Source organism: Nymphalis io, chromosome 18 (genome assembly GCF_905147045.1).
Source record: "Nymphalis io chromosome 18, ilAglIoxx1.1, whole genome shotgun sequence".
NCBI lineage: Eukaryota > Metazoa > Arthropoda > Insecta > Lepidoptera > Nymphalidae > Nymphalis > Nymphalis io.
Window position 1 is genome coordinate 7337099 of NC_065905.1, and position 24460 is coordinate 7361558.

The 24460-nt window shown below is 33.0% G+C and overlaps 5 protein-coding genes across 5 annotated transcripts in view; 3 read left to right on the plus strand and 2 right to left on the minus strand.

Moving 5' to 3' along the window:
* The window catches only part of LOC126775219 (nucleoredoxin-like), a 45187-nt gene extending 37553 nt beyond the window's left edge, over nt 1-7634 (plus strand). The window contains exons 4-6 of the mRNA XM_050497009.1: nt 5618-5822; nt 6104-6194; nt 6327-7634. Of these exons, the coding sequence (XP_050352966.1) occupies nt 5618-5822; nt 6104-6194; nt 6327-6748 (718 nt within the window). The 3' untranslated portion in view covers nt 6749-7634. The remainder of the gene's footprint in view (nt 1-5617; nt 5823-6103; nt 6195-6326) is intronic.
* Nucleotides 7635-12456: 4822 nt separating this feature from the next.
* Nucleotides 12457-14112, plus strand: LOC126775223 (ATP-dependent RNA helicase WM6). The gene has a single exon (XM_050497017.1). The coding sequence runs from the start codon at nt 12596-12598 to the stop codon at nt 13871-13873; it is 1278 nt and encodes a 425-aa protein (XP_050352974.1). The 5' UTR covers nt 12457-12595; the 3' UTR covers nt 13874-14112.
* Nucleotides 14113-14253: 141 nt separating this feature from the next.
* On the minus strand, nt 14254-15960 carry LOC126775221 (venom serine carboxypeptidase). Its single transcript, XM_050497011.1, has one exon. The coding sequence runs from the start codon at nt 15785-15787 to the stop codon at nt 14387-14389; it is 1401 nt and encodes a 466-aa protein (XP_050352968.1). The 5' UTR covers nt 15788-15960; the 3' UTR covers nt 14254-14386.
* A 468-nt stretch (nt 15961-16428) lies between these two features.
* On the plus strand, nt 16429-18068 carry LOC126775220 (venom serine carboxypeptidase-like). Its single transcript, XM_050497010.1, has one exon. The coding sequence runs from the start codon at nt 16528-16530 to the stop codon at nt 17941-17943; it is 1416 nt and encodes a 471-aa protein (XP_050352967.1). The 5' UTR covers nt 16429-16527; the 3' UTR covers nt 17944-18068.
* Nucleotides 18069-18482: 414 nt separating this feature from the next.
* Nucleotides 18483-23765, minus strand: LOC126775218 (cell division control protein 45 homolog). Its single transcript, XM_050497008.1, has 10 exons — nt 23623-23765; nt 23255-23545; nt 23086-23163; nt 22804-22935; nt 21864-22061; nt 21299-21456; nt 20934-21135; nt 20542-20736; nt 19521-19693; nt 18483-18997 (listed from the first exon to the last, which is right to left on the minus strand). Exons 1-10 carry the CDS (start codon nt 23671-23673, stop codon nt 18856-18858), a joined length of 1620 nt encoding a protein of 539 aa, XP_050352965.1. The 5' UTR covers nt 23674-23765; the 3' UTR covers nt 18483-18855.
* Nucleotides 23766-24460: the final 695 nt, after the last annotated feature.

Consider the following 24460-nt stretch of genomic DNA (forward strand, 5'->3'; position numbering starts at 1 on the left):
ATAGCTATCATAATTAAAACAAACGCCCGCAACAAAAGTACAGTAAAACGTAATTCGTCACCCCTTAAGCCAAGTCTACAAGATGGCTATTGAAACTTGCAAGTAAAGCCCCCCTACACGGGTTGCAATTAATAGACATCAAAGTCCGAAGCGTGTTGACGCCGTCGTCTGCAATCAGGATCATGAACCTTTCATTACAAAAAATATGCCACGCTGGAGTCTAGTTGATATAAATAGTATAAAATCATATATACTTTGTTCGACGTCTGAGTTTTTCTTACATTGTTTGTTGTTCAATCGGAAAACAATTTCAACAGAGCCGTCTCTCTGAGATTAAACGAAATTTTTGATAATGATAACGTTATTAGTACCGTACTGATTCAATACTATTTCTATTTGTCATGTATAACATATCTTGTTAGTAGTATTCTCAATAAGAATAGGCTGATTCAAATTTAAATGCATTTGAAGAAACATTGCTAGTCTCAATTGATCATTTCCAAATTAAATAAAACTCGAGGTCGATGAGACAGAATATTTTCTGCTTGAACAATGGTTGGTTAAAGTTGAAAAGGCTTCATCCATAGTCAGGTAATTAAAAGCACATATTTTCATACTTAATTGGCTGCTAATTTCATTACAAGTTTTTGGAATTTGCAAAAATCTTGAATAAATTATTATTTTAGTATAATTAATATGATATTAATTAACTGAATACATAACTTTATTCTGTTTTCCTTTATCTCTTATATGGTAATACGCTATTAATTTTGTTCTTTGTTATGTCCTTTTACTGTTTATGTCTATTGCTATCTTTTATATAGTTATTGTGTAAAAATTCTGGCAAATAAATTATTATTATTATATAGGTGTAACGTATAAGACATCTTAGTTATAAAGACCAAGTTAGGGTCATTATTAGCTGACCGAAGACCATTACGCAACTCAGCAATGAAGAAATCGATATCCGAATTTAGGAACCGCCATAATGCTAAATCAAGGAATGTCCTTCGGTCTTTACTTTTCGAATCATGACAATTCTTTTGTGTTATAAAAGGATAATGAATTATATATAAAAAACGTATGAATATATTATTTAGTAATTTAATAGAAAAAAGTCGAGATGGCCTAGTGGTAAGAACGCGTGAATCTTAACCGATGAACGTGGGTTCAAACCCGGGCAAGCACCACTGAATTTTCATGTGCTTAATTTCTGTTTATAATTCATCTTGTGCTTTTCGGTGAAAGAAAACATCGTGAGGAAACCTGCATGTGTCTAATTTCATCGAAATTCTGCCACATGTGTATTCCACCAACCTGCATTGGAGCAGCGTGGTGGAATAAGCTCCAAACCTTCTCCTCAAAAAGGGAGAGGAGGCCTTAGCCCAGCAGTGGGACATTTACAGGCTGTTATCGTTATTGTATTGTAATTTAATAGGCGTTTCAAGGTTATAATCTTGTTTAAGTTTTACTACTTCTAGATAGATATATAGATTAGATATTCTTAAATATTCTTTTGTAAGCCACAAAGATTAAAAAATTACATAACACCTGGATATAACCGAATCAGCATATAACTTTGGCGGCCTTATTGCTCTCTAGCGATATCTTAATACCTCTTACAGGAAACTTAGAACTGGTTATTTGATTACACAAGTATATATTTTATCTAATGCTCATAATTTAATAATATCTATCAGTATAAACTAAAACAAACATTGCATCCTCAAAATCAACACAATTTAGCCTTAATCTAAATAAACAAACAGCAGAATTCCAAAGATTTATCGTTTCAATAAACTGCCTACGCTCCGTTTATTATACAACTTTACCCGGATTACTGGGATGCCTATCACCCTTCCAGGTTTTATGACCTTATTTGCCCGGCGCCCTGCACCCGGGAGAGCTGAACTATGCGATAACATCATGATATAAATTAAGTAACACTTGCTTTCGTTCGCTATATTTTCTTTTATCGTTTTTTTTATAACAACTTCAAATTAGCCTTCTTTTATTTCAGAAGTTATTTCGGAAACATTTGTATGAATAATACCTATTGAAACCATTTTTCAATCCATTTTTTTTTTATTTTCATAATATTATAATTTCCTCAAACAGAAGTATATTTCTTTAATATGTTTGATTCAATAGGGTCTTTTTTGGATTTTTTCGCCCTCGGCGCCTTGGAAACCGGCGAGCCCCACATGGGGTATATGGGGCTCGCCGGTGTTACGCATTACGCGTTTCCCCCACGGGAACAGTGGGGGAAACGCGTTTTCCAGCGTTAAAAGAAAAAAGGATTTTTTCCGTTCCTGCTTATGTTTTGTTTTAATGCAACGACTTGATAAAGTTATCAATAATAATATCCATAATTTATAAAATTAAAAAATATATTAATAGTTTAATAATGTAAGCACCGTGATTGCCAAGCTCAAAAAGATTACGGACACAAATTCAACCAAGCACCACTCAGCGATGAAGGAAAACATCGTAAGAAGACCTGCATGTGTCGGATAGAGCAGTGTTGTGGAATATTGGATTAGCAGTAAAGTAGATTAGTTAATCTGTGCCGTTATAGTTATATATTATTGGTACATGTATTTATCTTTTTCTTTTATAATTAATATTATAATTGATTACCTGGGTGACTAAGCTTAGTTCGGTTTTAATAAATAATTAGTAACACATTTTTAACTGCGGCCATCGTTAAGAGAGACTAATCAAAAGACATATTATAGGGCACAAGTTTCTGAGAACACTCTATTCCTTTTCGCTCATAATTCAATGGAATAACAAGTCTGACACGAACACGATCTCTAAAGAATAAAAATGTAAACATTGCGAATTTTCAAACACCTAGCTACTATTAAGAATTTCTCGATAGAAAATAACAATAATTTTTTAATGGCCTGGGGTTTGAACCCGGAACCTAGCAATCTGTAACCTTATAAGCTACGAGACCAGTAAAGCAGTATTATAGATATATATCTTTACTAATATTATAAATGTGAAAGTAACTCTACGATTTGATGAAGTTTGATATGAAGAAAGCTTGTAGCCCAAGGAAGGACATAGGCTTTTTACCTAAAACTATTATTGAAACATATATATACACAAATATATATTTAAGCGTTCGTTTTTTAGCTGAAACGTTGAACAAAAGAAAATTCAACGGTATAAAGGTTAGACTCCTTCACATCTACCTAATCGCTTAAAAAATCCAAAAAGCAAGCAATACTAATTAAAATGCCTCCACCAATGGTACTTTCTACAGTTCTACGGCAAACATTTCATCGACGCTTTTGTTATTTCTTCAGAAATAAATTAAAGGAAAAATTCCACCCCTGTACACAAAAACAAGAAATAATGTAGTTGATTTTTAAATTTTAATGGTAAAATTAAAAAATCTTAACAGCTTTGAATATTTAGATTTTTCCGGATTACGGATTCTGCAGGCCTCACACATACGCATATTGTGGTCAATAGCGTCAGAACCGTACCTAATTTGTTGTTGGTTACGTCACAATCGTATATTTACCGTATATACGATTGTGACGTAACCAACCCCTAGATTTGAGGCGCAATTAATACAAACATTTTTATATAATCTGTATTAATAGTATTCCCAGTTAACACAACAAAAAGCAATGAAGTAAATGATCGAATTGAATTGCATTAAACATTTTCAAATTGTTTGTTTTTATAAAATATTGCAATTTTTGAATTCTAATTCTTTACGGTTTCAAGTCTTTAAAGTAAAATATTTTTGCAATCGCGACAACCCTTATCATGAAAACTTTTAGCAATAAGCCTATGTCGACAACTCTGCCCGCACTTCGTGAATAAACGGCCTTCCGTTTTCCTATCATGATGTTTGCTTATTACTTAAGGTTTAAGAACCACTGATAAACTGAACTTCAATAAATTTACTGACTACAAAAGGTACATCGATATATTTATATGATTTATGAAATCTGATTATGGATCAAGTTTCTGCTTCAAAATGAAATATACCGATTATATGTATATATTTTTTATGTAATAAAGGATGAAACTGTAACTTGTAATGATCATAAATTATATATTCTATGATGAATAATTCTGCATTGGAACAAGTACTTAAATTTATTATCTTATTTTCTTAGATTCTATATTTATGGACAGAAAACTATAAATTGAAACAACACAACTGATATGATTATGGATGCTTGTTCTATATAAATTTAAACTTTATAAATTCAAAGTTTATACGTAATTAAAGCTTACATTAGTCATAACAACGATTTTAAAGTTTAATTATAAATTCCCAATATAAACCATTATCGTCGCTACTCAAAAATAAACCCAATGTTTCAAAAATATTACCAAGATATCATAAGCAGAGTTATAAAATGATAAAATAACGATCATGAGTGTATATTGTATATATTGGGCTTTCTATCTTGGATAAAAACACAGTAAAAACTAAGTATTATAAGAAAAGCGGCCACTTTTCGCTGGAAAATTCACGTATACATCCTTTCCACCCTATACAGAGGATATGGGCTGTTGGCAAAGCGCCAGACAACCCACAAAAACCTGCGGTATCCTCTCCATCACGGTGAGACGTCACGGTATCGCTTGCTCATACCATGACGAATAAGAACTGACTGAAAAGAACAGAGAGCACAATTAAAGCTTCCAGTCCTCATGTACAGTTAAAAATAAGATACTATGGTAACGCTTTATTAACCCATTTATAGAGAACATTTTTTTTATGTAGGTACGTTACGTTTAGATACTTTGATTGATATGTACTCGTATATAAATAGTCTAGAGGGCTAAAAATTTAGACATAGATTTAGATGGAAATTTTAAGTTAAGAGGAGAAAACGGGAACGCCAACTTCACTTGAAATTTATCCATACGATATGAGGATGTTTACTATGAAACTATTATTCTTTAAATATAAATTAATTTAAAAAAATCTAATATAACCGTATAAATACAGTTTAATTTTTAACAAATACTATTTATTTATTTATTGAGATAATTACACCATCAAGTTATCACTAAACACTTAAAATTAACAACTAAACAGATACTTTTACAATGTGACGTCTATAAAGGCGTAGACAACATTACTAAAGTATAGTTCCTATTTTGTTATCTTAATGTTATTTCTCATCAGACTCAGCTTAAGGAATTTTGTATTTAGCCTCTTCTCTACTCTACCTATGTACATAAATGTTAAAATTGTTTTTTTTTTATAGAATAGGAACGCAACCGAGCATATGAGCCACCTGATGGTAAGTGGTCACCAACGCCCTTAGACATAGGTATTGTAAGAAATGTAAACCATCGCTTACATAGCCAATGCGCCACCAACCTTGGGACCTAAGATCTTATGTCCCTCCCTTGTGCCTGTAATTATACTGGCTCACTCACCCTTCAAACCGGAACACAACAATACCAAGTACTGCTGTTTTGCGGTAGAATATCTGATGAGTGGGTGGTACCTACCCAGACGAGCTTGCACAAAGCCCTACCACCAGTTAAATTATTATGAATTATTGAATATTGTTATTAAAACAAAAAATAATTTAATATAATTAGAATGTGTATTTTTTATTATCAGATCTGAGCAGTCATACGCACGTACAGTGGCCTCACTAACTTCTGGAAACGCGCTGGCTATACCATGGTCAGCCAGCGAAACGCGACTCGCTCTGCCAGCTGCCCTCGGAGTAGCGGGTATTCCGGCACTGGTTATCACAGATGGCACTGGCAAAGTTCTTACATCTAATGGAAGGCAGAACCTAGCGGCTGATCCGATGGGATTGGTAAGTCGCAAGTTCGATTTTATTTGATTAATGGAATTACTAATGGATTTATTTCAAAGTTCAAACTCTAGATATGGACCATTTAAAAGTTATTGGGTGTTTCTATCAAGAAATACTCTGTAGCAGTCTGAATCTTGATTGGAAGCAAAACAAACCCATAGCTCGGAAGCAATGTAAAGCCGTTAATCTTACTCCTAAACTTTCACGTTGAATTGCCGCCCCATCGAACTATGATGATTATTATTATACATTAACACGATGAACTATTATTTTATTTACAGAACTTCCCGTGGGCACCACGCCCCGTCTCCGTGTTAACTGAACAAGCATTGCTAAAGATGGCGCGTCACCCCGCTGTCGTACTCTTTATAGGTAGGTTTTTAAACCTATACCTATATGCAGTTCATAATAAGTCCCCAGTGTAAAATGACCTTCAAAAGTTAAAATTTCTTAGAAAATTATTTATATATATATATTATATTAATTGTGTATTTGTTCTTTCAGACGATGAAGACTCCGAAATAGAATTTTCCGAGTCGGTCCTAACACCATCCGCTGAATCCTACTACGAGGAGTGCAGCATTCAGTACCCAGGATTCTGCCCCTATCAAAACTCCTCGGACGACGAGACAATGGACTTCGACTACAGCACCACCAAATCCTCAACCAAAAAGAAGAAATCTTTCAAACACGTCATGTTCTACATCGGTATTGATGGAACGGATAGTGCCGACATGATCAGAGAACACATAGGTCTGGATGACGCAGTACCTCTACTTACTGCCATAGATTTCCCAAAACAACGCATGGTCACTATGAAAAATGGCGATGAAATAACAACAGATTCCGTGCAGAATTTTGTCGATGCTTTTCTGAGCGGGAACGCTGATTTTAAACCTCTAAAGCCTTATAGTGAGAAGTGTTAAACGAACCAAATGAGACACTCCCAGTAAACATGTTACATCGAAACACTTATCTCATTGAAATAAACTTTGATTTAGAGCAAGCTGCTTCATTGATAGTTGACAGCGATATAGATAAATCGAAAGTTCTAGAAAAAAATACAATTAGACATGAAGAACATAATTCGACCTGGAAACGTCACCTGCAAGTCAAAATCTATTTACTATGAAACTTGACCATTGTACGTAGGTTTTTACCGATTTATTACAAATTAGTGATAGTAGACATAGTTAACAATATAACCAATAATACAAAACTTATACAATTCTCGATTAAATAAATTAAACTTAAGTTTAAATTAATTGTAGAAAAAATTTCGACTGTACATCCATCCGTACAAGAAAGGCAATCGACGTCTTTATCTATGAAGTTATTATTAATGATTTCTCTGAGATAATGCGTTCCTGACAGATCCGTGATCAAATGAATGACGTAACTTTGAATTGCCAACAACGATAAAAATATTAACTATCTTTTATTTGCCAACCTAATGATTTTTTAAAGATTATCATTAAAAACTATATAATTTGTCAACTCACAATAAATAATATAATTTAATTTAATTTTTTAACAAAGTTAATTTACAATAATTTCTTTTAAACCATATTCGTAGTTCAACTGTTTATTTTCGTTGTGCGTGTACTGAGTGACAGACGTCAGGAAGGCGTACTTTTTTAGTGTTATATTATAATATCTTAAAACTGTGAGATTTTCAGAATTTTCAATAGGATAGGAGGAGAAATATGCAAAGTAATATCATAGACGCATTTTCCAAGAAATTTCTGATATTTGTGTTCTGAAAAAGACCTCAGTTTTTAAAGTTTTATTATTAATACAATAAACATCGACCATCGGAAACAAACTCAATGTAAGTTAGATAATAATCTAACTTATATACATTACAATTATTCGTTTCTAAGAATAATTTTATGGTTTTTTTAAATAAAAAAATATGTGTTAACATAACATGATTTTCTACAAAATAATTTATTATCTGTATCTAATTAGTTTGCCTGTACTCCACTTTTAAACAGTATTATCCAAGTGAAAGCTGTGATGGAGATCAATTTATTAATATAATCTTTTTAACATCATTATAAAAAATAGCAATGTTTGATACTATTTAATAACAAAAAAATACCAAGTACATAATTACGAAATTCAAAAAATTCATCGACTTCATTTTTTTAATCTATTTAATAATAGTAGTTTTAACAGGGCGTAGATTATAGAATAATTTATTAAATTATGTAACAAGGGCGGATCCAGCCATTGAGTCAGGGGACATCCAATCAGACATCCTCCATTTCTGAATAATAATCCTAATAAAAAATCTAAATTAAAAAAAAATAGTATTTTATTGAAATTAAAACAATGAACGAACTGGTGCATCATATAATCATATATAAGAACAATAGACATTCGTGTTATACGTTTCATTCGCATATAAGTTTGCCATCATACAAAATATTCTAGAAATTTTATCATTGTAGTCGAACTATATTCATTCCTCCAATGACAAAATTTAAGAACCGCCAACCGGATCCGCCACTGTTACGTGATTCAAGTCAGTAACTCAGTAGTTATAGGACCGTAATGGCCTTAGAAAGTATTCCATAGTAAAATATTAACAGTTTTACTTATAAATGTCGTTTAAAGAGTGATTAGTTAACCAACGCTGTCTCTTCTTTTTCGAATGCCGAATCAATCACAGAAAGAGAGGAAACTATTTAAGTTAAAAACCCGTTAAACGCTGTTTATAAAGAAGACCGTTAAATATCTGTCAATTCTTCATAAAGCACATATAACGCGTGCCATTACATAAATGATTTATAATTGGTGGAAATTACTTTTGTTGATATAACAAAACAAAAATATTTTAAATTTGATTATTTTTTATTAAACGTATTATTAAAATTAATAAAGGGTTAAATAAATAACATTACATAAGGGCATTAAAGTAATTTGTATTTTTTATATCGTACAAATATTCAAATTCAACTCGGAACAGTGCAACGGAAGAGTGCGAAAACCTTGAGGCACCTTCAGGCATGCAGATATACTGCATGCCTGAAGGCATATATGTCAAATTATACATTTATGGTATAAACATTTTTGGTTCAATGACGCAATTTATACGTTGTTTCATGGCACGGGTTATATTAGTATTTAAATTATAATTATATTTTTTAGAACTGATACAACTATTTCTAACCTGTACTCCAGTTAACGTAATTATGTATTGCTACGGCCACATTTTAATTAAAAGGAGACGCTAAGTTTAATTATGTATCAAGTGTGGCCAAAGCTTAGTATTATATAACTTTATAGTCATTAGAGATTTTAGTACGATCGATTTTATTACAAGTTGTACAAATAAAACTAATCACTTGCAAAATTATACATATTTAGAGCAAAGATTTCGATTTTTTATTAATTTTATTACTGTTTTCAATATTTATCGGACTTTTGCTTACGTCTTCAACAGGTTGTAATAAAATAGATTTTTGCGAAAACGATTCATTATTGTTATAGACCATGTATGAAGTTAGAGTTCTACATCGGTTAGATACTACTTGTAGGTTTCTTACAGTTGAGTAAACGTTTTACATTTTTACTTTTGTATCTGTGATCAGTTTATTCAATAAAAAAAAAACATTTGACGCATTTTAATAAAGTATTGTATTAAATTATTCGCGTATTACTTAATTTACACATGACTAATGTAAACAAGAAATTAAGAATCTCAGATAAATATACTCATACCTATTATAACGTACACTTACGCTATTAAATGTTTGTTTGAATTTATGATAACGGTATATAAGCCGAGATGGCCCAGTGGTGGAGATGGCGCGTGAATATTAACCGATGATCGTGGGTTCAAACCCGAGAAAGCACCACTCAATTTCATGTGCTTAATTTGTGATTGTAATTCATCTCGTGCTTTACGGTGAGCTAAAACCTCCAAAATAATATAATAATAAGCTATAAGCTCCAAACCTTCTCCTCAAAAAAGGGAAAGGAGGCCTTTAGCCCAGCAGTGGGACATTCACGGGCTGTTACGGTATATATTTACACTGTAAGGAGTTACGTAGTGATCTCAAATCAATAGAAAAGGTAAAGGTTGCGCTTGTGAACTAAATAATTTAACGAAATAAAGCATAATTTACATAGTACACAAATGCACCTAAAATTAGTCTGTATGCTAAAGAGAAGAGAGACTATTTTTTATTGATACATTTAATGATAGAGCGAAATTTGATCCCGAACTAGAAAATGACAAATGAGAAAAAAATGTTATAATTAAAATATATTTATGTAGGATTACCAACATGACATACAGTAATAATTACATACATTAAAGCCTTAAATAAATACAAAAAATATAGTTAAAATTAAATATAATTACTGTACAAATCATGACGCGATGGTGGCAAGAATATTAGCAGCAATTTCCCTTTGAACGCTCTCTTGGCGAAAAATTAACCAGCCCTCCTCGCACCAGTACAGGCAATAGATGGGGTGTAATATTTTTGATAAAAGTTTTTGCACTTTACTCCAAGAACGCTTGGAGCGTTTTAATTGCAAAAGGAATAAAAATATAATTTGGAATAAGAGACGAATATATGTAACGTTTGTTCGCTAATTCGGGCAGGGCCCTAATATAATAGGGCCCTGCCAGCGTCACCAGCTTGAGCAGCATAGGTGTCTTCAACTTGTAACCTGTAAAAAAGTATTCTGAGTAGGTAGAATTGAAAGTACATATGCTGGATTTAGTAAAGGATGCTTTTCCTGTAAGGAGTCTAGCGTATATATGTATCGCTAGAGAAAAAAATGCGAGCAGCGTTCTTAAGATCTCCACCCATTGCTTCATTTTCAATTTTTATTTAAATCAAAATTCGTAAAAAAATTGATATTTTAGTATCTAGTAAAATTTGTTTTAATTTGGTCGATAAAGAGCCATCTTTGGCTTTATGACATAAAAAAAATATAAAAATGTGAAAACATTTTGCTATGCCAAATTATTATTTGAGACATTTTTGAATTACATTGTATAAAGATCTAGCTAGAGATACTACTTCATACATCAATCACAAATATTATAATATAATTCTTCAATCACAAATAGGGAAAAGAATAAACTGAAATAATATACTAATAAAGAAGCATTATAGGCTATTATTGGACTCCGTATTTATTTGTTGACATTGTCGAGTCAAAGTTTTTTTTTATCGAAAATCGGGGTATTTATTACCTGATGCTGGCAGCATTTACATGATAAATAATTATAGGTTATGAATGATATGAACTCGAGAAAATCCTATTACTTTCAAGATTATAAGGAAAAATAACCTTCCGTTATGCTTTGACATAAATAATAAAAACTGAGAAACTATATTTAAGAACAAAACCGTCTTACTTACGCGTGAAAAGACACACCGGCATTTTCTTCTCACTATCGTTATTACATTAAATAACACGACAACGCATTATTGTATAATCTTCTATGTGATATAAGGATAATTTCTCTGTCTACTCACTGGATTCGAATCGTTTTCTAACATAATAATAAGCAAAAATTGAACAATAAACACAATGATGGCACCAACTGTCAAAGTTTATTTCGCAACTTGAGTAGCCGACCTTGATAATACTGGTTCGCTTAACCAGTATTATCAAGGTAACCCTACCTTTACCCCTACCCTACCTTTACAAAAAATTTGATAATTGTATCTTTGTTTAAGACATTTGTAACATAATTTTCGTTCTCTTTCTTGTGTAAGTGAGAAGGAAATCGTCAATGGGTCTATTAGTTTCTCTGTGTACGAGCTTAATCAATTGGGTGAAAGTGGATTAAAATTAAATTGCAAGATTTGACCCAGACTATCTTCAGCTGTCATTATTACAGATGAACAATATATGAAATAAAGAAAACCTTGTAAAATATTGGTTTACTACTAAAGATGAATGTTCAACAAGTATGAAAATTACCTGATTTTTTTAATTGTGTATAAAATTATAGTGCTTTTGCCCTACTGGCCTTAAGAACGACACAAAGATTGAAACCCAACCAGAGAATTGGGGTGTGAGGGCTCCATGAGGATAACGTCCTGAGTATTTCTCACGCGAACACACCTCGGCTTAGGACGATAAGATGCCTTCTGCAAAGTTACAATTAAAAGTTCGCCACTGCAATATCACATAATTATTCTTGAAGCACACATAAAACACACTTACATAAATCCGACATAGTTAATACATAAAATTGTAAATATTATGTGCCACACTTTATTATCTTATTGGAAATGAAGTTAAGAGCCTTCGAAATAAATATTAAAAATATTTTATTTATACTCGATGTACGTCTAAATATTACTAGTTTTCACCACCGGGGGAGTCGAAGATATTTTTTGTTCTTTTCTGTATTCCTGACGACGTGTATGCATAATTTTATTATCAAAAAAAATGAATTTCACTTTTTAGTTTATAAACATTTTATTAATAAAACGCGACTTCAATTTAAAAAAGTATACAATATATTTAATTAAATTGAAATTTTGGATTAAACATACAATACATTTTTTTAACATGATGTTTGTTTAAATTACTACATATAAAAACATAATCTGTGCAATTCATGCTTGCCCATAAACAAACAACATTTCTTATCTGTGGTAAGTTTGTCGTTTAGGGTTTAAGCTTACCGACGCCATTATTGTGAAATATAATTTTAAGTCATTATTTCACGTGCCTAAACCTGTTATAACCATTTTCCAATAGATTTTAATATATCCTACGTATAAAACATGGCAGATAACGACGATCTTCTCGACTACGAAGATGAAGAGCAGGCAGATCAGCAAGTCGCTGATGGAGCGACCGAAGCGGCGCCAAAAAAAGAGGTTAAGGGATCCTACGTATCGATTCACAGTTCAGGCTTCAGAGATTTTCTTCTCAAACCTGAAATTCTAAGAGCCATTGTTGACTGTGGTTTCGAGCATCCATCGGAGGTACAACATGAATGCATCCCGCAGGCGGTACTTGGTATGGACATATTATGTCAAGCCAAATCCGGTATGGGAAAAACCGCGGTTTTTGTGTTGGCAACGTTGCAACAACTGGAACCTTCTGATAATCATGTCTATGTACTTGTTATGTGCCACACAAGAGAATTGGCGTTCCAGATCAGCAAAGAATATGAGCGCTTCTCTAAGTATATGTCCGGTGTCAGAGTGTCAGTATTCTTCGGAGGGATGCCGATCCAGAAAGATGAAGATGTGCTAAAAACAGCATGCCCCCATATCGTCGTCGGGACTCCAGGTCGAATTTTAGCATTAGTAAACAGTAAGAAATTAAATCTGAAACACTTAAAGCACTTTATCCTAGATGAGTGTGACAAGATGTTGGAGTCCCTCGACATGCGACGCGACGTGCAAGAGATATTCCGCAACACTCCTCACGGGAAACAAGTTATGATGTTTTCTGCCACATTAAGTAAAGAAATCAGGCCAGTTTGTAAGAAATTCATGCAGGATCCTATGGAAGTGTATGTTGACGATGAAGCAAAACTAACATTGCACGGTCTACAACAACATTATGTTAAGCTTAAAGAAAATGAGAAAAACAAAAAGCTGTTTGAGCTCTTAGATGTATTAGAATTTAATCAAGTGGTTATATTTGTTAAATCTGTTCAAAGATGCATAGCACTTGCTCAACTCCTGACTGACCAGAATTTCCCAGCTATTGGTATCCACAGAAACATGACACAAGATGAGCGTCTTTCCCGTTACCAGCAATTTAAGGACTTCCAAAAAAGGATATTAGTCGCCACAAATTTATTTGGAAGAGGAATGGACATTGAAAGAGTCAACATTGTCTTCAACTATGATATGCCTGAAGATTCTGATACATACCTGCACAGAGTTGCTAGAGCTGGTAGATTTGGTACGAAAGGATTAGCCATAACCATGGTATCAGATGAAAATGATGCAAAGATACTTAATGAAGTTCAAGATCGTTTTGATGTCAACATAACAGAGCTCCCTGAGGAAATTGAACTATCTACATATATTGAAGGACGATAAATTAAAAATATTTTTTCATTCCTATTTGACTAACTAGTATTGGTTATCATATTATAAGCACTTAGTTTAATGTCATTAATGTTTGAATTGTCACCATTTGATTTTCACGTTTGAGTTTTTCTACAGCTTTTTGTAGATCCTTTTTTTGTAACTAAGTGAAGGTAAAATTATAAAACCGTGTCTAAAAAAATTAATTACTAGACTTAAGATGTGATTAAAATGACATTTGATATTGTGAATTTACTGGTTTTTTTTACTTCTCTGTAAATATTAAGAATTCATTTATAAATCTTATTGTGCCCAAGTCAATATATATAAATTAGATAATATTAGACATAAATTTTTATATATCTAATAATGATGGAGATAAAAAGAGGAAATGCAAAAAATAATTATTATTTATTTCAACTTTTAATAGTAATGAGTTAAATTATTTTTTTACAATAATTGAGTAAAAAAGTTCCCACAATTAAAAAACATTAAAATATCTTAATTAACATTCAGAATTAATTCTTAAATGAAAGTTTTTTCATGAGTCAGTCTTGTGATCATATCAAGAGCCCACTTTGGCTGATCTCCTGGAACCATATGGCCAGCATTTCTTACCATTATTTCTACTAACTTCCCACCCTGCTTCACATATCCTGCTAACTCCCCATCAACATACCATTGATATCTCTTAGCAGATTTATATTCATCCGACCCGGTAAACTTTAGGTTCCTCAAGTAATTTAGCGTTAATGGATATGCAACAATGATGTCTAGTTGACCACTGTAAACAACAATGTAGTAATGATCTAACAACTCACTTATCCATGGGGCTACAGACTTCATTACATCCTGTCTAAGGTTCTGTTCTACAACTTTCCCATCATTGAAAGTCAAATTTCCAACATGAATAGATTTTCTAACAAAGCTGCTTTGTAGCATGGGGCCAAAGTCCTCAAATTTATTATAGTCTTTTGTGTGCAAATAGTTAAAATAAAATTCGAAGCCTGTCATGTTGTAAAATGTACTCTTTCCATTTATTAAATCACCATTCAATAAGCTATCAAATGCTTCAAAAGCTTTATCCCACTCTTTTTGTTTGATCAAATCAATAGCTTTACTCTCAGCATCAGCAAAAACAGTGGCTTGATTCCAGTCAATTAAACCAATTTGATACAAATATTTGCTGTAAATTAATTGATGTTCAGGATCACTGAGACCATTACCGATAGCCAATGCCTTCAAATTGATTTTTATTTTTGCTGTAGGGTTTTTCTTGTAAATTGTATAAGCTAATGCAGGTACATATTTACCAGCATAGGATTCTCCAGTGATGAAGAATTTATTGGTCTGCAATTCAGGGAACAATTGGAAAAATTGTATAAGAGTAGAATACAATTGTTCGCCTACTTGTGTTTGATTGACGCAGTATCCTTTTGGATCTTTGGTAAAGCTGAAGCCTGTACCAACTGGATTATCAATATATATAACATGGTGGCTTAAAGCCCAGTTATACTTGCGTCTTTCAAATCTCTTGTTACGAACTCTGAGAGGCCCGTTTTCTGTGAATAGTCCGTAAAGAGAAGTGGCGCCAGGTCCGCCTTGCAACCATACAATCACAGGAGCATCTTTCTTGTCGCTAATCATAGCCGGAAAATACCAGAAGAATTGGTTGGAGTCATATTGTTTGTTAACAGTAAAAAAGCCGGAGTAGCTTTTGATTCGTAAACTTTCAGTAAATGGAACTCGAGCTAGACGCCTACCTTCCGTTATATTTCCGCTTTCGATATACGGTGTGAGGAAGAGAGGAGTTCCTGGATCGCCATCGTCACGTTCTCCGAGATTTATTTCCGGGTACCGGTGAAAAAAGCAGTTGACTGATAATATTTGAAATATTAAAAAAATCCATAGTGGTAAAACCGACATTATCTCCTATCGAAATGCTATTATAAGTAAGTTAGGAATGCGTTAACTATAATGTAAGCAATGGGTATTTAAATTCGTTATCGGTAATTTTTATAATGCGTTCGTATAGGCACTGCGTACATTGTTATCGTTTTACTTTCGACCCCGCAAGTAAAGGTCAAGCCAACTTCAATTAGCTACAATATACAGATACATATATTGATAATTAATCATCTGTTATAAAAATTATGAATTACATAAAGTACATATACCTAATTAGCTCATTTTAATCTTTTCTTATTTTAGAATATCATGAGACTAGTCCTTACTTAAAGATATGAATTTACAATAAAAGAAATAGTTTAGAACATATGCTGTTTGTAATTGGGAAAAAAATTTAGGGAAAATGAAAAACAAATGCTTTCCAATAATATACAAGAAGACTTAGTACTCACGAATTAATGCCAAAATTTTCGGCAACCAGTTTATTGTTGACCTTGAGTAATAATACGTCCAAGTCCAACAAATACACTTGGTAGTTGGTATTTACTGTTGGCATGAGTTTGGCACTAAAATGTAAAGTTAAAAAGTTTAATCTAAAAAGGTTTTTTTTTCGGAATCAGAACACAAAATAAATAATGAACAATATTAATACAAATAGAAATAAACAGCAACACTAGCTGTCAGATTTTTTATGCATAACAAAATTTTCATGCGAAAAATAAGTTCAAAACTTTTCTATAGGACGAGTTCAATACAAAATGAGCATTTTTAATCATTTTTACTTAACCTTATTATTTTTATTTATTTTTAACATTTATTCACTAGTGTTTTCTTTAAGTTTTCCTTATGTTTATCCGCGGGTAAAGTTAGAAGCAAAAACAGAAGGACAAGGAGATCATGGCGATCCGCTTATTTTAACCCCGTATATCGATAAAGGCGATATCGAATTGGCTCAAAATATATCCCGGGTGCCATTCACTGAAAAAATTGGCATTTTAAGCCATTCGGGATTTATTACAGTGGACAAGAAATATAATTCTAATTTATATTTCTGGTACTTCCCGGCATTCAATAAGAATAAAAACGCGCCAGTTGTTTTGTGGTTGCAAGGCGGTCCCGGTGGAAGTTCTTTATTTGGATTATTTACCGAAAATGGTCCAATAGTTGCTAAAAAAGAAGGATTCTCTGCACGCAAGTATCATTGGGCTCTAAAAAACCATCTCATTTTTATTGATAATCCTGTAGGCACTGGGTTTAGCTTTACCGATAAACATGGTTATTGTTCTGATGAGCAGTGTATCGCAAAAGGCCTTTATACTTGTATGCAGCAGTTTTTCAAGTTGTTTCCAAGTTTGCGCCATAATGAATTTTATATCACTGGTGAATCTTATGCAGGAAAATATATCCCATCTTTGGCCATGGAAATACATAACCGAAATTTACAAAATGAACCGAAAATAAATCTTAAAGGTTTAGCTCTTGGTAATGCATATTGTGATCCCATAAATCAAATGGATTATGGCAACTATCTTTATCAGCATGGTTTAATAGACAATGGGCAGAGAAATTTTTTCAATAAAATGCAGGCTGAAATTGTAAAGAACATACAAAAAGAAAACTGGGTAGATGCCGGAATTCTCTTAGACACGTTAATGGATGGAGATCTTTCAAATTTTTCTTATTTCAAAAATTATACTGGCTTTAACAATTACTACAACTTCCTTATTCCAACAAATTTATCAGATATGGCAATATATATTAATCTGTTGAATAATGATGAAATAAGACGAAATGCTCATGTCGGTGGTCTGCCATTCCACTCTGGAGAAAAGGTGCAAATCCATTTAGCTAGTGACATATTAAAATCTGTTGCACCCTTAGTTTCAGAACTACTTTCCCATTACCGAGTATTATTTTACAATGGCCAGCTAGATATAATTGTAGCATATCCATTAACTGAAAATTTCTTACGTAAATTAACTTTTTCATCTTCGGATGAATATAGAAGAGCATCTAGAACAATTTGGAAAGTTGGTGATGAAATAGCAGGATATATGAAACAAGCTGGTAACCTTACAGAAGTATTGGTGAGAAATGCTGGTCATATGGTACCTCATGATCAACCTAAATGGGCCTTAGACCTCATAACACGTTTTATAAGAAATAAATTTTAAATATAAATTATAATTAAATATACTGTATCTAGCTTTATATAGCAATTTAAATGTGCATACCTTTCTTTTTTATTATTTTTATGGGATAATTTAGTAACATTTCTTAAGTCATAATAATGTTTAGCATTAAAAAATTTTGTTATCTTATTAAGATAGTTTAATTAGAGAACAAAATAATAAATAAACTAATATATTTATATTTTTTTAGTAATTTGTATGACAATTGTAGTATTTGTTTTAAGTATGTTTGTAAATAAAATAATAAAAAATTACAATATTTTATTTCATAATTCTAATCAATTAAAATAAATAATGATGTATGCTTAATCTTGAAGTCAATTCAATTAATAATTAAACTAAATTACAATTATGATTACATAACTTAACTAAAAAAAACTTAAAATTTCTACTATAGACATTAAATTTCATTAATCAATAACAATAAAAATATAACCTTGGCATTGTGAATTGTCATTTAACAATTTTTAATTCTTATAATAAACAAATTCAAATTAAAAATTGACTAATATTATCCATATTTATTTTTGAGAGACAATAATTTGCATTGCCTGTATATGAATGAGTGATTTATTGTAGGATATAATCATTATGGTGAAACTCTTGGACTATTTCTTATCCAACTCCAAAAATAAATCTTTAAAAAAGTTGCAAGTACTAAAATTATACACAGCTACTTTATATAGAATATCATAATTGAATACATTAATTAGGTCTAAGGGATTTGTATTGTTTAAAGTAGAATGGTGTAAGATAAGCATCTGTATACAATGCTATATAGGCGGTATTTAATTGAAAACCACAACTTAATATTAAGTAACAAATTTTTATGTTTCAGTGTGGCATTATATAGTTTAATTTTAATTTATGTAGCGGACATAAGTTTGTCAATTGTCATGCAAGTAGTGCCGTGAGGGCGTCGAGAAATTGTGCTCGCTGAGTTATGGGCAACGTGATGATGGATGAGTCCACGTGGTCTAACGACACTGACGCTCCACTCTTAGTGGCAGCTTGTTCGAACGCCGCACCAAATAAACTGTAAAAAAAACATAAATATTAGAGTTCGCAAATAGTGAATAATAATAAATCTTTATTGAAATAGACACCCTAAACTAGAAAAGCCCGTATCTTGGCGGGCAGTGCTATCCCATAATGATTACATTATACATTATTTTCCTTCTTCGATTGGAATAGGGAAATATTTATTTTATATACCTATACAAATTAATAAAATTGAAGTGTATGATATCAAAAGAACTGTCTCTTTTTAAGTTAATATGGCTAATTGAGAGGTATCAAAACCAAATCAACCATTTATTTTCAGTTTGTTTGTCGTTTCGATCGGGTTATCTTCAAAATGGAAAAAAAAATACACATGAAAATAACTAAATTATTATATGGAGTAATCTAAGGTACCGTTTAGTCTTCATTATATCAAAATCGTCTGAGGCTATCCAAAATTATAACAAGTTTGTATAATGTATTGGTAGATTTTGCATCATCATATTCTTAATTTCCCGCTAACTACGAGTTCAGCTAGTACATAATAAGTAACTGACTTGCGCGGCTCGTGGTCGAAGCGCGGCGGCAAGCCGAGCAGCAGGCAGTTGGCGGCTGCGTACGGGGCGGAGGCGAGCAGTGCGCGGGGAGCGCCCGGCGCCGCGCGCGACACCCAGCGCGCCGCCTCGCGCAGCCACAGCGGCCCGCGCAGCGACCCCGCCTCGGGGCTGCCCTGCGACGCAACTTTACTTTACGAGGATCAATGTAGAGTGGAACGCAAATATCGGCGAAATAGCGTTCAGAAACCTGCATAAGTCTGATGCCATTTTGGTGTGTTTACTTTTTCTGTCTGTGTCTCTGGGGTAGTTTTTAAAACGGCTAAAATTACAAGGTTAAATAATATAAAGTTAAATAAAAAGTCATAAGTTTATTTCATCGAAATTGGTTGAGTCTATAAAAAGTTAAAGTTCACATAAAGGAGAATGACCAAATGTGGTCCAAATATTCAACACTAACGAGACCTATGTTGAATGTTGAAAAAATAAGGTGTCAGTAAAAAGTTATGACTATATGAAAATAACAATAGTTTTAATTATGCACAGGTAGCTACTCCTTATAATCAAAATCTATTTCAGCGAAAATTTTAATACGGGACGCCAAGCGGAATGATATTACATGCGTTTAGTTTAGTACAAAGTGTGCAATGGATAGAATTATAGTAACGATATTTTTCGCATAAGCAGATAAAAAGACATGACTTTTCATTCAGTTATTATTTTTTACTTACTGCATATTTTTTGTTGCGGTCTGGTTATAATGACTCGGTATTTAGTACAATACTTTATTACATAGGTTTCGTTAGCGGTAGACATTTGGACCAAGGTCCATATATTTTTGGTAATTTTCCTTTTTGGTGTCCACTATTTTAGACAATGTTAGAATGGCAGGTTTGAAGGATTATCGTCGTTTTCGTTTTACTTAAAGAAGATACTTGTAAACCAGAGGAACCAGAAGGAAAATTAAACAAATCTTAAATAATTAAGAAGAAAATACACGAATAATTAGTGTTATTATACATACCTCTTGAACAATAAAATAGTTGAAAGGTCCAGCCAACATCAGCCCTCTTGACGACAGAATACTGTTAGCTAGTCTCGCTACAGCTTCTAATGCTCGCCTAGCAGCTGCTGTCCCTTGCTTAAGAGCTTCATTTTCTCCAGTCACTTGGAGGGCTGCAAGAGCATATTGAAAGCCTTCTGCACTGGGAATAGTTTCCTAGAAAAACCAAAATATTATTTGACAAATTTACTATCTTACTGATAGCATATATCTTACTCATGCAGCATAGTAGTGTACTTTTAAAATATAAATATAAAGTAATGAAAAAAAAACTGATGTGGATTGTAATGTAATCGAAGCTGGGCGATTACTATTTAAAAATAATTGCGAGAGTTCTATAAAGGTATACAAACGTGTTCAATCAGCGCCATGATCGCGTAAACCGTGTCTAGCGCGGCCACGGGCGGCGAGTGCGGGCGCTGCAACAGGAACGTGGCGCGCGTCGGCACAGGCAGCTTGTGTTTGGGAGCCGCCGTCTCGAGCGCTGTGAGAAGAGATCTCCGTAGCTCTACGTCCATAGAGCGATATGCTTGACGAGCTTGTTGCAAAGGAAATCTGCAATGATTATTTACCAAAAAAAAATTAGACTAAATTTATTCCACCAAGTTATGACATTTTTGTATTAGATCATCCTTACTAATACTGAACCAATCATCAGAAACAAAAAAGGACATAGGCAGCCTAAAACCTTCCTCCGTAACTTCATGAACACACTAACCCCATGTCGGCCAGTAGCTGGCGGAGACGAACCGCTCCCGAGCGCGCGTGCAGGCGCAGGTGCGGCGCCAGCGCGCCCGCATGACTAAGGGCGCCTTCCAACGACCACCAGCGGTATAGCGGCAACCACGCGTCCTTCTCCACTATGACACGCGCCACCTGAAACATAACAAACAAACAACATGAAAAATTTCATGGCACCGACATTCTTATCACTTGCATACTTATAAGACTCTTTATTATGTTTTTTTTTGAATGATGGATAAGCAACTGGGACACCTGATGGTAAGTGGTCACCACCTTCACATAGACATTGGCGATGTAAGAAATAATAATAATAACCATTCCTTCGCATTACTGAGATGTTATGTCCCTTGTATCCGAAGTTACACTGGCTCACTCACCTTTCAAACCAGAACGCAACAATACTAAGAATTGCTGCTTAAGAGCAGAATATCAGATGAATGGGTGGTACTCATTCAGACGGGTCTGCACGAAGCCCTACCACCAGGTAAAAGAATATAGTATTCTTATAATTTCTAAGTACAACTTAGAAAGGCACTTACACGATGCGCGTCGTCATCGGCTACGTGTCTCTGGGCCGCCGCCACATACCGATGCAGCGGCTCCGCGTCCAACAAGCAGCGCGCGGGCGAGCGGTAGTGAAGCGCCTCGTGCGCCGCCGCAGCCACGGCTGCGCTCCACAGTGTCGCCGCCGTGCAGCGTGAAGCACGCGCAGCTATCTCCAGAGCTACGCATGCGCTCTGTAATATTATAAAATAAATTATTTTATGGATGTAGTGTTAAGTGCTTTACTAAATGCATAAAATTATATATATTTAAAAAATAATGTGGTTGTCTTTCACAGCACATAATAAGTTAGGTCTCTCAGGCATGCTCTGCTTCACTTATAGTCTGTATTTCAGTCTAGGTTAAGTCTGCAAATTTTGAACTAACCAATAGTCAAATGATTACAAAATCTCCATTTAATTTTTATAATAAATATCATAAAGTATCAATAACACTCTTAAGAAAATATAACATTTGTATTTATACATATATATTATGTTTTTGGCGTAATATATATGTATATAATAATATTATCCTATGACATTATTCACACACGGCCATATGATCCCAAACTAAGCAGAGCTTGTAGTATGGAAACCAGACTACTACTACATATACTACTTTTCTTTTGTAAATACATACTTATATAGATATTTACACCTAGACTCAGGACAAACAGACATGTTTATGCACAGCAATGTCTGTCCTGGGTGGGAATCAAACCCACAACCTTTGGTGTGATAGGCAAGGATCTACCGTCCACGCCAATCGGCCTGTCAAATTATATAATATATGATATACACATTTTATTCTAATAATAATAATTATTTATATATTTATAAGTATATTATAATTATATAATATACACATTCTTATCATAATTATGAAAGATAATATTTTTTTACCTAATTAAAATAATAATGCTGCAGTACTTACAGGTTTGCCATAATAAGAGAATTGTGTGTAGTTAAACATGAGTGTGTGTCGCTTCTCTTCCCAAGCCTTCCGAGCGCGCCGCCGCTCTACCACAGCCTCTATACCCTCTCGTCCTTCTGATTCATTTTCAACCTAACGGACAAATATAATGTTAACACACATATGCTATTATGCTTTTATAGTATAATTTTTTTACCTAATTTAACAATTAGGTTGCTGTCTTATAAGTAGTATCTGCTCGAGTATTTAATAATTGTTTTAAAAATGTGCTTTGTTACTTACTTCATCCTCTTCATCATCTCTAAATATATCATCAAAGTTTGGAATGTTTTCTTCATCATCCTTGTAGATGAGCCTCACCTGAAATGAAATTCATACATTACTTAATTTATTTCAAAAATACAAATATTGTATTTTAAATAACTGCAAAAAATTTAAATAAATGGTTTACCTGTCCATCACTATAAACATTGCAAATATCTGTTGGTTTATGAGAGTCAAGCACAAAGAAAACCACATCTTCTTCGGGCTGCAGTATATCTACCAGGTCTATGGTCCCGCCACAGTTCACCAGCACCACATATTTAATTTCCTCATTATTTTCATCATAAGCAGTCTTAAGATCCGATATACCCCCCACGGGGACTAATGTATATGAAATATTATCGCACTTGAACAAATCTTGCAATATCTTACAGGCGCAAACTGCGTCAACATCGTAATGAACTAGTAGAAGCACTCTCTGAAATTAATTTTTTTTTTATAAACACATTAACCCATCCAGAATTGACTCATTGTTTAAAAAGTTTTTATAATTACGTTTTCCAAAAGAACGTTATAAAAATCATTTCTAATGTCTTCTATAAACATTTTAAGTAGTCTTGGCGTTTAACCATAAGATAATACTATGAAATCATAATTTCATATATATAATGTAAGAGAACACCTGCACAAAACACAATAGAAAATTGTCAAACTTCGCTTTCACAGTTTAAACTGTCATAATTTTGCTTCTTATCACTTTCCCGCCAAAAGTATTAAATGCGTTCATTTTTATATTAGATTAGTAAATTGTTATATTATTGTTACTCATGTTTACTAACCTCCTAAAAATTGCCTATAAATATCTCTACTTTTATGTTTCTCTGTATTTACTTAAAAAAGACCACTTACTAAAATAATAAATACCTCAATTTGTGTTTGGATGTTTTATGAATCAATTTTAATATTATGTTATATTCTTTTAATTATTCATAAAAAAGGAAATAATTATATCTAAAAATTGAATTTATTAAACACGGAACAAAGACTTTAAATAGGGTAAAAACTATAGTGTGAATAAAAATTAAATTTACAGATGTAAAAATAAGATTAATAGAGTTACAATGCAAGAATATGTATTCGCTTTCTATTGGAAGTAATTAAATATTACTACAACTAAGTATACAATCCTAAGTACTAAGTATACATCAATGATTTACTTGGTAAGTAAGGCTTTATGCAAAAGCCTATCTTGGTTCATACTAACCACTTATCACATATTCTATTGCCAAACTACAATACTTAGTATTGTTGTGTTCTGGTTTATTGTCGTTCGTTAAGTCATTTCTATTTTACCTTTTTTTTTATTAATATTTATTTCATATGTACAGTACAG

Bases quoted from the DNA above. Each gene is read 5' to 3' on its own strand.
- LOC126775223 (XM_050497017.1), top strand. From the start codon at position 12,596: ATGGCAGATAACGACGATCTTCTCGACTACGAAGATGAAGAGCAGGCA.
- LOC126775221 (XM_050497011.1), bottom strand. From the start codon at position 15,787: ATGTCGGTTTTACCACTATGGATTTTTTTAATATTTCAAATATTATCA.
- LOC126775220 (XM_050497010.1), top strand. From the start codon at position 16,528: ATGAGCATTTTTAATCATTTTTACTTAACCTTATTATTTTTATTTATT.
- LOC126775218 (XM_050497008.1), bottom strand. From the start codon at position 23,673: ATGTTTATAGAAGACATTAGAAATGATTTTTATAACGTTCTTTTGGAA. The intron at 22,062-22,803 runs GTAAGTACTGCA...ATAATATTACAG, and splicing joins TCTCTTATTATGGCAAACCT to AGCGCATGCGTAGCTCTGGA. The intron at 21,457-21,863 runs GTAAGTGCCTTT...GTTATGTTTCAG, and splicing joins CCGATGACGACGCGCATCGT to GTGGCGCGTGTCATAGTGGA.